Consider the following 14,457-nt stretch of genomic DNA (forward strand, 5'->3'; position numbering starts at 1 on the left):
GGTTAAAATCCAGTGGAATCTTTTAGGCTTTATATTACACCACATAATGCCTTTGAGCCCTCCTTCTTCTCAACCAAAACTTGTTTCTTTTCTCTTAGTGCAGGATATCACCATGAATTTAGTTACCCAGTTATAAACTGGGGGCCATCCTTGATTCCAAGCTCTTCCTCAGCCCCCTCATAAAATGTCACCATGTCCTAACAATTCTATTTTCAAATCTATTCTAATGTGTCCATTATGCTTTTTAGATATTACTCAATTCAATAGTGTGCACTTATCTCCACTTGACAAATCAATAATCTAAGACTTTGTCTTCTAATATCTTATTTGTAGAACTATAGGAGCTCTCCTTTCAATGGTAAGCATGATGTTAGGCATTAAGTAATTATAATGATAAGTATTACTCTGTGCTGGGCATAGTTGTAAGCAACATATGTTAACCAGTTTAATGTTCACACAACCCAATGAGATATATAATTATTACGCAATTTTAAATATGAAGAAGGAGGAGATAAGCTGAAGCATGAAAGGATGAATGACTCTGATAGTGTTTAGAAAATCTAATGAGAATGTGTAAGGAGAAATGTGATGTGTGACTAAACAGTTAAACCATATGAAGAAATGTAATCAAAGAAAGGTTAAGCAACTGCAGTATGGTAACACAGCGAGGTACTTTGAATTCCTCATCTCATTTAGTCTCCACAGTATCCTTATATGGAAATATTAATATTTCATCTTTACTACTGAGGTATAAGGTCACACATTTGATAAAGTGTCAGAATTATGATTAGAATCCACATTTTGCTGGTTTCCAAATTCATTTACTTTCCTCCACATATGCTTTGACAGGTCACACAGAATGATTTAAGTAAAGTTAAATTAGAAAGTATGGCCTAGATTTCTAATTTGTTGAATTAATTTGGGAACATCTGTTTTGAATATTGTTTTTAGTGGAAGTAAGGAGAATGAGTGTTAGAAGAGTGCAGTCTATAAGCTACCGAAAGTATGTGCAACAAAGGGCACAAAAATGATGATTAAGGAAAAGTCTGGAACATGGAGAGACAAAAGAAAGAGGGGCCACATGAAGGGGAGAGGTGAGGTGTGTGCGTGTGGGAGGGCTGGGAGGGGAAGCGGTGGTGGAAGCAGCCTGTGGCATCTGAAGGAGGAGATAAGCTGAAGCATGAAAGGATGAATTACCCTGATAGTGTTTAGAAAATCTAATGAGAATGTGTTAATAGAAAATGTGATGTGTGACTAAACAGTTCAACCCTATGCATATTTCATGATGATGTCTTTATGTGATCAGGTTACTCATGAATCCACCAACTGAAACAAAGCCGAAAGTTACCAGTGATTTTATCCAAGTTTACCAAAAGCTGCTGAGACTTTGTATGCATCGTGGAAGTGACACATGATTAGTATTCTAAAGATGTCTACGGGCTATCCAGCACGTTGCTGATACTTTGTATTCTGTACTTTACCCCTGCTGCAGAACATTTCGTTCTTAAAGAATTTAGTGTGTGTGTGTGTGTGTGTATGTGTGTGTGTTTGTCTTGATTTATGTATAGCTGTTCTATTTAACTCCATGGTAATGGAAACAAGAATCTTATAAAGATTACCCACATACCCTGTATAGTCAAGAAAACAAATGCAAACATTAATTTCAGTGGCTGGTCTCCAGCAGATGATGAGTTGAAGTGGCCCTAAACTCAGGCACTTGAAGTTTGGTTAAAGAGCTCTTGTGGAATGTGGAAAGAGTAAGGGACTGTGAAGTGGAGACTTGGGTTCAAATATCAGCTCTGCCATTTAGTTCACTGAGTGATCCAGGAGAAGAAATTAATTGACTGAGCTTCACATTTCTCTTCTTTAGCAATGTGAGATTTTTAATAAAGAAGAAATGAAATAATACTTGTGGAAAAAATCATCTTTCTTAAACCTGACATATAGTGTTTTCTCAATAAAGAAATAAATAATGGAAATCAAATACCTGCATTGGAGAATTAATTGGTTGCTTTCTAATAGGATAGAAATAAAAAAATCAAATGAGATATTCCTCACAGAGTGATAAAAAATATACATATACCTTCACTTTATTTTAGGTAAAGGGGATGTGTGAACAATCTTAAATAGTGAGCAAAAGAATACATAACCTTAGGTAGAAATCACCTTAAGATATTAACTCTTATAGAAGGTATTAGCACATTATGACTCTAAAGGCTGTGAGTGAGTACATATTTATCACCCCAATTTAAAATGCCCTTTATTATGAGGAGCAGGTTTCTGAAAAGAAGCAATTGTGCTGAAAAAATTAAAATAAATTAATAATAATAATAAAAGCAATCCAGGGCTCTTCTTTCCTCCTTAACTTGCATGTGACTCTTGGTTTTTCAAATTTTAACCAACTTGGAAAAATGCTTTCAGAAGGCTGAAAACCTGGGAGTTTGGTGACCAGGATGCCATTCCAAGTTAAGAGTGCTGAGGGTGGTATGCTACACAGTGGGCCTAAGAAGGTCCAGCACATCCCCTTCCTCAATGACCCGGAATGGCTTATGTCTTTACCCTTGCCAGGTATTCAGGTGATGTCAGTCCTCTTATCCTAAGCAATCAAGCTAAGCCACTCATCCTTGTGAAGTCTCTACCATTTTCCCATTTTACAATCATCTTTCTTTCCGATTTAAATTCTTACAGCACTTAATTCATACTATAGTGTAGAAAGAACAGTGAATTTAGAGAAAAAAGATTTAGACTTTACCACAGCTCTGCCAATAAATAGCTTTTCTTTTTAATAAATTACCTCAAATTGCTTATCTCTAAATATGTTACCTCAATTTCTCTTATCTCTAAGTGCTATCTTGCCAGGTTATTGTAAGGATTAAGCAATAAGTCTATAAGACCTTAGTAATTTGCAAAGCACTACATAAATGTAATCATTCATCATTTATGTGTACTTCTGAACCCCCACTTGGCTGTAAGCACCTTTAAAACATGAATCATCCTTTTTGTTCTTTAAATCTTTGCGATTAGAAGTCTGTAAGGTTTTGATTTTGATTTTTACACACTGGACGTTCAGTAAACGTTATTCATGCTGGCAGTGTTCTGGGGCTTGTCAAATATCAGGAAGAGCCTTTAGACTTCACAGAGACTCAAGATAATTCCAGTAATTGCTCTTCCACCTAAAAGCAGATAAGTGACTGATGCTGACTATGGATAGAGAAAAGATATTTTTAAACCCACTTATGCCTAGTGTTCCATTATTGGAACGCTAAGCATGTGGGAGTTATTTATATCATACTGCTCAAGATCATCGCCAAGGTTTCATTTTTCACTCATGCAAAAATTCAAAAAATTGCAACCTCCAGCATAAATGGGTTAAGATAAGAAAAAGAACAAAACTAATTAAAATTCCTGACAATATAGATAAGAATTAGCCATTTTTTTTTCCATCTAAGGTGGCATGTAAATTTGAAATCATTTTCAAAGATTGATAAAAGTCACATTCCAAACTTGAAAGAGTTACCATGTGATAATGTTCTCTGACACTTATAGCTATTGCTAAAACTGGCATCTGCGGAACATTGCATCTTAATGTCAACGTTGCCTTGTTATGGCTTGAGTGGAAGCACTGCAGTTTGAATGCAGCTGCTTTATGACATGATAAAGAATTCTGAAGGCTGTGATGCTGCTTGCAGTGTTCTCTCCTGATAAAGTAAAAGTGTAGGAGATGTATGTTGGTATTTAATAATTTTGAAAGCTTTGAGAAAGCTGTGAGAGCTTGGCAAAACATAGCTGGCCAGAAAACCTCTATGAAGTATTTCTCAAGCCCTGTTCTTATCCTCAAAGGCAAAGTGAAATTCAAGGAAGACACTGCATGGGAGCAAATCCCAGTAACTTCCTCTGGCAGTCTTTCCAGAATCCTACATTGTTCTTTTCTTCCTTTTCTTTGAACAAATAGATGCATAGAATGAATTATGTGAATTCTAAAATGTTCAATTTCAAACAGCAGTATTAAAATATATTAATTTAAACATAGCAAATGATTTATTTGCAGTTTTACTCTTCCAAAAATAGTAGAACTTCTACTTAATTTTTGGCTTTTACTACAAAGATTTATACCTCTCTTGTAGTTGCAAATGCATAAAAAATGCATCCAAATCTATTTACTCATTCATTTCATACCTATATATTAAGGAATCAAAGTGCATGTCTCCCCTAAATTATTTTGTCTTTTCTCTTTTCACTCTAACACCCATGGCATTTGAATGTATTCACTCCTCGGATCCTTATTATTTTCTTCTTTGATGTATAGCCATTTATGTTGTATCATACCTTCTTAATACATTATGAAATCTGTGAATACAATATATATGTATCTTAATCATTTCTATACTTAGCATGACTCCTGGAACATCATAGTCACCCCAGAGATGTGTATTTAATGCATAAATGAAAGCATATTTAGCTTTTTTCAGCAACTTTCATTTGTTATGCTACTTTGGTAATATCCTGTGTAGGTTATCCAAATTTTCTGCCTGAGAGCAGAGAACTAGATGGAAACTTTTGCCTGAAAAATAATGGATTATATCATTTCATATATATGCAGAATATCTAGTTTGTAGACACAGGCTATTGGGTACCCTCAAGCTTCCTTTTGAAGCACCAAAGAAAAACAAAACACATACACAATGTACACACATCAAAAACACACATATACACAAATTCACAATAACGTTATGATAGACACTCAATACACAATAGCACAAATCAGTGATTGGCTGATCTTTCAAAGAAAACATCCCTAATTGTAGCATGAATAGTGTAGTAAGTTGAATGGTGGCCTCAAAAGATAAGACCACCTCCTAATCCCCAGACTCTGTGAATATTATCTTATTTGGAGAAAAGGTTTTAACAGATAATTAAATAATTAAGTTTTTTGAGATGAGATCATCTTGTATTATCGAGATGGGTCCTAAATCCAATGACAAGTGTTCTTGAAAAGAAGAAGACACAGACACACAGAGGAAAAGGTGATGCGAAGAAGGAGGCAGAGATTGGAGTGATGTGACCAAGAACTACCAGAAACAAGAGGGGCAAGGAACAGAATTTTCCCTAGAGCCTCTAGACAGAGAACCACCCTGCTGACACCTTAACTTTGAATCTGCCCTCCAGGACTGTGAAAGAACAGATTCCTGTTGTTTTAAGCCACCAAGTTTTGATAATTTGTTACGGAAGCCACAGGAAACTAATATAGATGGACTGGTTAAAAAATAATTCTTTGTTAATTTAAACCCAGAACTTTAAAACAGCAACAGCAGAAACAAAAAGGAACTATGAGAAAGCATCTAAATGCCTCTTTGTGATTATTACCCACCTGCTAAGTAGGAGCAATCAGCCACACCTAAGCATATCCTAGCGAATTATAAAATATTGCAATGACTGAAGGTATCCTATAAACATCTAAGAAAGAAACTGACTTAAATAAAAGGGAGTTTATGATGATTTTTATGTGTGTGTGTGTGTGTGTGTGTGTGTGTGTGTGTGTGTGTGTGTGTGTTTTCCTCTTGAGCATCTAGAAGAATGGGCTAGGGAGAATTTTGTTTAGGAGGTTAAGATGGAAATCGTGTTGTTAGTTTGGACAGAATATCAGTGTAAGATTAGGTTGAGCTGTAAATGCCAACAATTTTTCTTAAATTTTTAGCCAATTAGAAATGCTTTTGCTATGTAAAATTGACTATTTTATAATATTTAACATTCAAATAAAGATAGATAATTCACATTGGACTATAATAAAATTCTTTTGAAAATGCTTTTGAAATCTCATATCACCTCAAATTAGTTTTTGAAGATGAAAATTACTAGAGAATTATAAAATAAATTATCACAAAAGAAAAAACGCATCAGAATGAGCTGTCTAAATAAATTGAAGACATCAAATAACAACTTCTTCAACTAAATAAGAGTTTATTTCTCTTTTATGTTTCAGAGTCCTAAAGGCAGGATTCTATGGCTGATGCCTTTATGATGTAACTTCATTCGTTAGGAACTGTGACGCCTTCTTTCTTGCTCCTCTGCCCTTTCTGATGCATTGCCTCATGTTCAAAAGATGGCTGCTTGAGCTCTAGCAATCACATACACAGTTCAGGAAGCCCTGAAGGAGAGGGTGAAAAGGAGAGACCTCCTACCCTTTAGGAAGACTTCCCACAGTCCCATATAACATGCTTACTTGTATTCCCATTGCTTGAATATAAAAGTCAGATGATGTTTTAATTGAAATAAAATTTAGGCTGAATGCAATGTGCCTCAGATAAAATCAGGGATTTGTTACTGAAGAGAATAGACATTGAAGTTAGAAATAGATGTCTCGTCAATACACATGTTGAGCTTTATATATCTCTTATTTTTTTGTAATTTTTAAATTTTTATTTTTTAGCAGCCACATTTTACTTAAAAACTTTCAAATCTTAAAAAGAATAATGCAATTAATACAAGTTATTCTCCTCCTAAATGTATCAATTATTAATATTTTGAGATATTTGCTTCCTTCCTTTCTCTTCTCTCTCTTTCATCTCTCTCTCTGTTTTTCTGACACACACACACACACACACACACACTTTTCTCCTAAACTACTTGGACATCATAGCATGTAACCCTGTTAGTTCAGACCCTCTGTGAAGTAGATGCCAGTATAAGATTGGGCTTACAAGAGATATATTGTGTGAGCTGCAAGAAATAAATGGTTGGGGCAGCAGAAGAAGACTCAGAGATACTTGAGACTCCTCTGAAGAACAGGGAGAAGAAGAGGAGATTGGGGAGAAACATTTCAGAATGCAGCACATTTCCAAGTAAGTTTTGGCCAGGCCAATGGGAAGTCTTGAGCCAAAGTCATCTGTTAATGGGGTCCCACTTCTTCAGGGCATGGGCCTGCATTAGTCCACCCACTGTGCACAGCCACTGACTGGAAGCAGCATGAAGGGTACCTTGGCTTGATCAGGGAGGTACTTGACATATAGCCACCAGGGTAATCAATTTTGCTCTTATCTACAGGAGATCTGAGCAGTACATTTTCATAGTTGCTACAACACCTAATACTTCATCACATATAACCTAAGAACAAGTGTATTTCCCTGAATAATCAAAATGCTGTTATTATGCCCCTGAAATTTCAATTTTTAAAACATAAGGTTATGTAACATATTAACAGAGATATATGTAACACATTAACAGAGATATCTTTCAAGCATTCGAGTGGAGATGACCCAGAGATAGCCATAGGATTCTGGAGTTCAGGTGAGAGTAAGAGCTGGAGACATCCTAGTCAAGTCTTTGTCTATCTTAAAACAATGGGAGGAAATCATCAGATATTCAAAGGCTAAAAATATACACACATCATGGAGTCTTCCACGAAGACATATTTTGGAAGAAATAAATAGAAAATAAAAGGACAGAAATGAAGAAAACATAGTATAAAAGAATTTCTTAGCACATGACTACCAGTCAGACCTTTTTCTAAATGATTGTGGTAAATATGACAAAATTAAATCGTACGGGGAAAAATTATTCTTGAAAAAGAAGATATTTAATGTAAGAATAAGAAAAAAATCAATTAAAATTCATGTATCCAATTTCAATTACACTAGAAAATATTGAGTAGAAGAGGAAGGGGAAACAGAAGCATATTAATTTTGTTGCTTTTTATCAGAGGAATGCAAAGCTATAATTTGGTTCTTGGATTTGACTATATAAGCCACCTTCCCACTGTCACACCTACTAGTGTAAAGCCTCTACCTTTTGGAAGAATCTACTCCAGTAACTTCTAAGCACCCTAAACTATGTCACACATGCTAACCAAGACTTCTTTTCAGTTGCTCTGTGCTAGTTCCACAGCTCCTTCTTCAGCTCAGCTTATTACTCTCCATCATTAGTGTAGCCCTTCAAAGGCACCACACTAAGGTCCCTTTTGGTAGAGCCTACAATGACATAAAAGGTTATTATCACCCAACGTTGCTACCAATCCTTCACTTGAAAATTTGACTCTGCTTTTTACATTCCTCACGTCTTTGAATTTTAGTGCTATGCTATGCTTCATGCTAAAGCAAGAAGAGCTCCCTTTCCCCAGTGAGCTCCCTTTCCCCAGTCATGTGCTACATTTGGACGCTTGAGAACTAGAGATACTCTGGTGAAAAGGGTAAATGTGACTCCCACTTACAACACCTTCCTCCAAAGATCTCAGCATCGAAACTTTGAGGTGGAACCTGGGATCAATCTTAGACTGGGCCATCCTAGAAGACCTCCTCTTCCCACACTGACGATTCTTTCTATTCTTTGTGTCAACAAAACTCCTCATGACAACTGTCTAAAGCATATTCCCTTCTGGAACACAAACCAGAATGTCTGCATACCAGCAGTAGCTGTAGATTGGCAAAAAGCGAGGACTCTTGTCTCACTCATATTAAGTAGATAAAGTAGGTTTAACAATGATTTATAAAAATATAAAGATGAACATAATTTAAAACCAAGAATGGGATATATATTGTTCAAATCACTGGGAAAAGGAAAACAAAGAAAATTTAGCCTATATAGGAAAGACATAGAAAGGAAAATATCAAAAATGTATAAATATATAAAGATCACTAAAGTAGAAAGAGTATAAAAATCAGAAATTAATAAAATTTAATAACAGTTATAGTAATGAATGTGATTCTATTAAAGGCCAATATTAAAAGACAAAGATTTTTACAGAAAGATTTTTCAAAAAGTAAGAAAGATTTTCCAAATAAACATAATAGGTGAAAACAATGAAAGCAGGAATAATAAATGTTAGAAAAATAGACATTTTTTCAAGCGATAGTTGTAGCAGTGCATAAAATATATAAATCTCTATACTGAGAGTATTTACATATAGTATGACAAGACAATGAACATTTATAGATGTAAGCTATGTGTAGAAAAATACAACACAGTAGAAGAAAACCAGGAAAAGCTGCAAGGGTGTGGGTGACTGTTTGACCTACAATGGTCAGGGAAGGACTCACTAATAGGATAATATTTGAGTGCGGACGGAAATGAGAAGGACAGTCATATGGAGTGGGGGAAGCCAGTTTCAACTTGAGGGAGCAGCAAGTGCAAAGGCCTAAAATTGGGCATGCTTAGAGTGTTTGGGAACAAAACAGACGCCCCCTTGTGGCTGTAATAGAGTAAACCAGAAAGAGAAGGAATTTGACAAGAGTTTTCACAGAGACCAGATTAGGGCCTTGTAGACAATTGCATTTGACTTTTATTGCAAATGATTCAGAAAGCCTTTAGAAGGTTTTGAGTGTAGGAGTAACATAATCTGACTTTTATTTTTGTAATGACTTTTGTTACTTTTTTGAGGTTAGGACAAAGGGTTGGGAGGAGCAAGAACAGAAACAGCGAGATGAATCAGGAATTTACTATGATAGTCCACGTGAGTGATAAGAGTGATTTGGATCAAGATGGCAGTGGTGGTGATAGTCAGAAATAGTCTAATTCTGCGCACACATTCAAGAGAGTTAACAGAATTTCCTGAATGGGTAGATGTCTTTTGTACCTATTGATTTGCTTGTTTTTCTTATAAGCTTTCAAGTTCAATGATGACAGAATAGATACGTTTTTCAGCTTAGATCCTTTGTACCAACATAGCATTTGCCCTAAAACAAGCAATCAACATTTTTAAACTAAGTTCAATTTATATATGCTAATATACAGGTACATCAACATGGGCATTGCTGAATAGCAAGAGAAGCAGAACAATGTGAAAGGCATCAACACTACTCAAAAATTTTCCATCCATTGCTTGACACAAGTTTATGAGCAGAATCACAATCCCAAGTATAACTGGATGGAATAAAGGCTAAAATTAGCATGCCAGATAAATGGTCCTGTTTCTTTTATTGTTATAATTTCTTCATATGAAACTCCATGCATATTTTATTCTTTAAAATGAAACACGACTAGACTCTTACATCACAATGTCAAGATATAAATTTTAGAGAAAACACAGAATGATTTGTTATTAATCAAAATTGTAAAATAACCAGCATAGATTGTTATATATGGACAGAATGTTTTCAAGTAAAAATTTCATAGGATTTTAAATCTGTGATTAACTCAGATGCTACAAGTACAACACTAATACACACAACAGTTTCATTATAAAATTGTCACTCTGCCTGTATTTGATGATCCATTTGTTTTTTTAGTAGGTTTTAATGAGGTGAAAACTTGTAGAGTGCTCCTAGTCTGCTATCATACAGCAAATATCCATGGAAAATGATGTACTCGTTGTGAAATCCAATGCATGATATGTATCTTAAAGCATTCTAAATGCAATGATAAATACATCAACGTTATCTGCAATCACACCGTTAAAATAACTGATTGCAACAGATTTTACTGAAATCTATATATTGTTCTAACTTTACACATTCTTTTCTATTCTCTTTGAAAGACACTTGGAGCATTATTAAGAAATAACATGGCCGGGCGCTCACGCCTGTAATCCCAGCGCTTTGGGAGGCCGAGGCGGGTGGATCACGAGGTCAGGAGATCGAGACCATCCTGGCTAACACGGTGAAACCCCGTCTCTACTAAAAATACAAAAAAATTAGCTGGGCGCGGTGGCGGGAGCCTGTAGTCCCAGCTACTCGGGAGGCTGAGGCAGGAGAATGGCGTGAACCCAGGAGGCGGAGCTTGCAGTGAGCCAAGATTGCTCCACTGCACTCCAGCCTGGGCGACAGAGTGAGAAAAAAAAAAAAAAAGAAAGAAAGAAAAAGAAAAAAAGAAATAACATTAAATAACACAATAATTTGGATGCACACTAAAACACCAAGTGGAATGTAGAACCCCACTATAAGCCTAAATTTTTGGCACTTGCCTTCAAAATATGCAATGTTCTTTATATAGAATTAAAGTGCCTCCAATTAACTTCTATGGAAGTTGCTACTTTTTAGTTTTATTAAATGTAATGGCACATGTACTGTGCATTAAATACATTTTATCAGAAGATATCAGTTAATTTCTTAAACATTAACATATCAGACTGTACAATATTCTTAAAATTTAGGAAGAATATGTGGCTCTACCATAACAACACCTTTATAATTGATTACCACTATTTCAGAAACAATAGCTTTCTTAATTTAGCTTGGGATTAAGAAGAGGTGTAAAATGTACTTTATACAGTGAAATGTATTGTGTGACTATATTGAGAAGATGTTAGAAAAGTAAAATAAATAAATTACATTTAATGTTTTATACGAATATCCAGGAATTTCTCATTTGTTTCAGACAAGCCTGAGTGTAACCAATATATCCACTTTTATTTCTATGCTTTTTAGAAGAGCCTGTCTTATTCCTTTCTCTGTTCCTACAGTGTCCAGCACATGGTAAACTTTTCATAAATGTCTGAATAAATGATCACTCTGTGAATGAAAGAATAAACACATACATGACTGAATTTATTACCAACAATCAAGTCATCAAGGTGGCATTGTTAATCTGACATCACTAATAATACCTGTTTTGTATTCTTTTCTACACACAATGACTATCTTTCACTGAGTTACCTATATTTTCTTACCTGAACAACAGAGAACTCATGGTGTATATTTAGAGAACAGGGGATTAAGATTGAATGCGATGAGCTGGGCATGGTAGCGCATGCCCGCAATTTCAGCACTTTGGTACGGCCGAGGCAAGCGGATCACTTGAGGTCAGGAGTTTGATGCCAGCCTGGCTAGCATGGTGAAACCCATCTCTACTAAAAATAGAAGAATTAGCCAGGCATGGTGGTATATGCCTGTAAATCCAGCTACTCAGGAGGCTGAGGGATGAGAATTGCTGGAACCCTGGAGGGGGAGGTTCCAGTGAACTGAGATCATGCCACTGCACTCCAGCCTGGGCGACAGAGTGAGACTCCATCTTAAAAAGAACAACAACAAAAAAAGGATTGAATGTGATGAAAAAACAGTACAAAATATTGTGGCCCGATGTCATTGAGTCAAGGTGAGACAATATTTAATAGGTATTTTAAAATCCCCAAATCTTCAGCAACCTCCTACCTTGGCTGCATCCACATCCTCCTCCTTACTCTCAGCTTGGGCTGCTTCACATGGTAATGGCAGTATTCCAGAGGGAAAATTCCAATGAATAAGTATATATCAAGCTTCTGCTTGTGTCATGTTTGCTGGTGCTTCTCTACCTAAATTAAGTCACTTGTCTCAGTCCTCAGTGAGGGTAGGAACAGACTACATAAGTGTGTAATAACCAGGAGGCATGACTCCTTGGAGTGGGGGAGGGGATTAATATAACAATCTACCTAAGAATAACGGAATTAATTACGTAGTCTGGAAGAGTTACTCTGGATGCAAAGTAGAGATTTAATTAGATGTAAGGAAGACAAATCAGAGCCCAAACTCCCCACGGTTATCGCAAAGAGCCATCCAAATCTCCTTACTCAATAAGCAGTGCTCTTTTATCTAATCTGTGTTGCTACCTTGCTACCTTTTTTGTAGTTATGTTTAAATGTAAAGAAGGATGCTTTATTGCTCTGATTTGCTTAAGATTCCATGCCTAATACTTTGAACTATGTATTCTACAATATGTAAACTATTTTACTTTATATCTCTTAATAACAAACAACTCTAATTTACCCAGTTCTCTCAGTCTGGAATGCCCCTTCTCCCATGTCTACATATCTATGTGTCTAAATTCTGTCCATCCTTCAAGAGAAGATTCAAATTCACCTTCTCTATTTCTTCTTCTTCCTCAATGCTCACTCCCCCAACATTTAGATGTTAACATCTCCTTACCTTATCTATATCCCTTGTTATTTTCTTTGTTCTGAATAATTGTTTCCCTTCTTTACCTATCTTACTATCTTCTAGAAAGCAGCAATTGTTTCTTATTCATTTTTCTATCCCCTCAGTGCAAGACACATAGTAGGCAATCAAAAAAGGTTAGTGAATAAATGCATTGGCAGAATTTCAGGCAGCAGTCAGGGGTCTTTAAGGCCGTTATTTCTTGACAAGACTTGTTTGTTGGGGTGGGGGAGGGGGTCCTTCTTCGATGTACACCAAATAATTTTTTACCTATTTGACCTACGTGTTAGACCCCTTTTGGCTGCATTTGTATATAAACATTTCTAATGAGGGTTATCTCAGGTTGATTCTTACAAGAACCAACAAGTTTTACCCATGGTTATTACCCTCTCTTTTAGATAAAAAAGTTGTATCTCAGTGTATCCACAGTTAGCTGTATCCCAAATGGTTTGTAATTATGATAATTAGCATTTAAATAGAGCCTTACCTGTTCAGAGGCCTTATAGCTGTGCTTATTATTTAATGAAACGGTCACACTATTATCTTTTATTGAGAAATCTTCAACTATAAAAACCTACACTATATAGACATCATAAAAGCCTAGGAGCTGATAAAGCCAGTGATGCTGTGCATTTTGCCAGCAACTTCAATTTTATGGCATAAAATTGAAACGTGGAAGACCATAAGAACTTTTTGAGCCCTGAAACTTAGCATGCAATGTATGCTTTAAGGTATGACTACACAAAGACAAAAAAAAATTATTTCCACAATAATCCACCATTTGTTAAAGAGAAAAACCTTTTCTTTTCAACAGTCTCTTAATCACCACAGGACACAGTGAACACTGAAAGAAATCAGTCTGTTTGAAACTCTTGGTGAGATCATTCAAAGCCAGTCTCAGGCTGTGATTCCTCATAAGACACTACTGATTTTGAGAGCACCATAAGAGCATAGTTAGGCTTTCAGAGAATACATCTCAATTCAAGATCCCTACTGGCTTTTCATAGTTATCTCATCATCTTGGCTATTACATTAGTGTATCTTAGAAAGAATACCAGGCTTTAAAAAAATTCTCTTCTTAGATGCCAAGTTTCTATCTAGTCTTTCATCGTTTAGTTTTGCAGCTGATGAGCTCTTCGAGAAATATTAGACAAGGTCTGAAATCAGGTTAATGAAAGAATTGTAGTGTAACTTGAGGTAAGTAGTGAAATGCAAATAAAACTAGATTTTTTATCCTTTTAGAAATTAATATTTTCTTACTTCTCAACAGACATACATTTGTGTTATGAAAATTTGGAGATTCATATATTGAGGAAGCCTGGAGTAGTGGAAAGTGCACTGGATTAAAAATCAGAGTTAGATAATGTTAGTTCTAATCTCAGTTTGCCGTTAACTAGTTACGTGATTTTGGAAAATTAATATAAGCTCTTTGGGACAGCTAAAGTTCCACAGTTTTAAAACAGGAAATTAGGGATTAATAATACTTTAATTTTAAAATGTAAAATGGGATTCTATAAATGGCAATATACAATTAAAAAATAGAAACTTCTTTATCGATGTGGTTAAGAGCCTGGGTCCTCTTGTATATTTTATGAGAATTAATTTGTCATATAGAATTCTA

The 14,457-nt window shown here is 35.5% G+C and overlaps 1 protein-coding gene across 21 annotated transcripts in view; it reads right to left on the reverse strand.

The window, feature by feature from the left end:
* Positions 1-14,457, reverse strand: part of TNNI3K (TNNI3 interacting kinase) — a 301,864-nt gene that overhangs the window by 114,573 nt on the left and 172,834 nt on the right. Inside the window, exon 18 of one of the 21 annotated variants that reach the window (XM_074003796.1) lies at positions 5,942-6,145. The exons of the other annotated variants lie outside the window; for them this stretch is intronic. Coding sequence (XP_073859897.1) covers positions 6,136-6,145 — 10 coding nt within the window. The 3' untranslated portion in view covers positions 5,942-6,135. Of the gene's footprint in view, positions 1-5,941; positions 6,146-14,457 lie in introns of those variants that run through there. 21 annotated transcript variants of the gene reach the window in all.

This window comes from Macaca fascicularis, chromosome 1, assembly GCF_037993035.2.
Source record: "Macaca fascicularis isolate 582-1 chromosome 1, T2T-MFA8v1.1".
Lineage (NCBI taxonomy): Eukaryota > Metazoa > Chordata > Mammalia > Primates > Cercopithecidae > Macaca > Macaca fascicularis.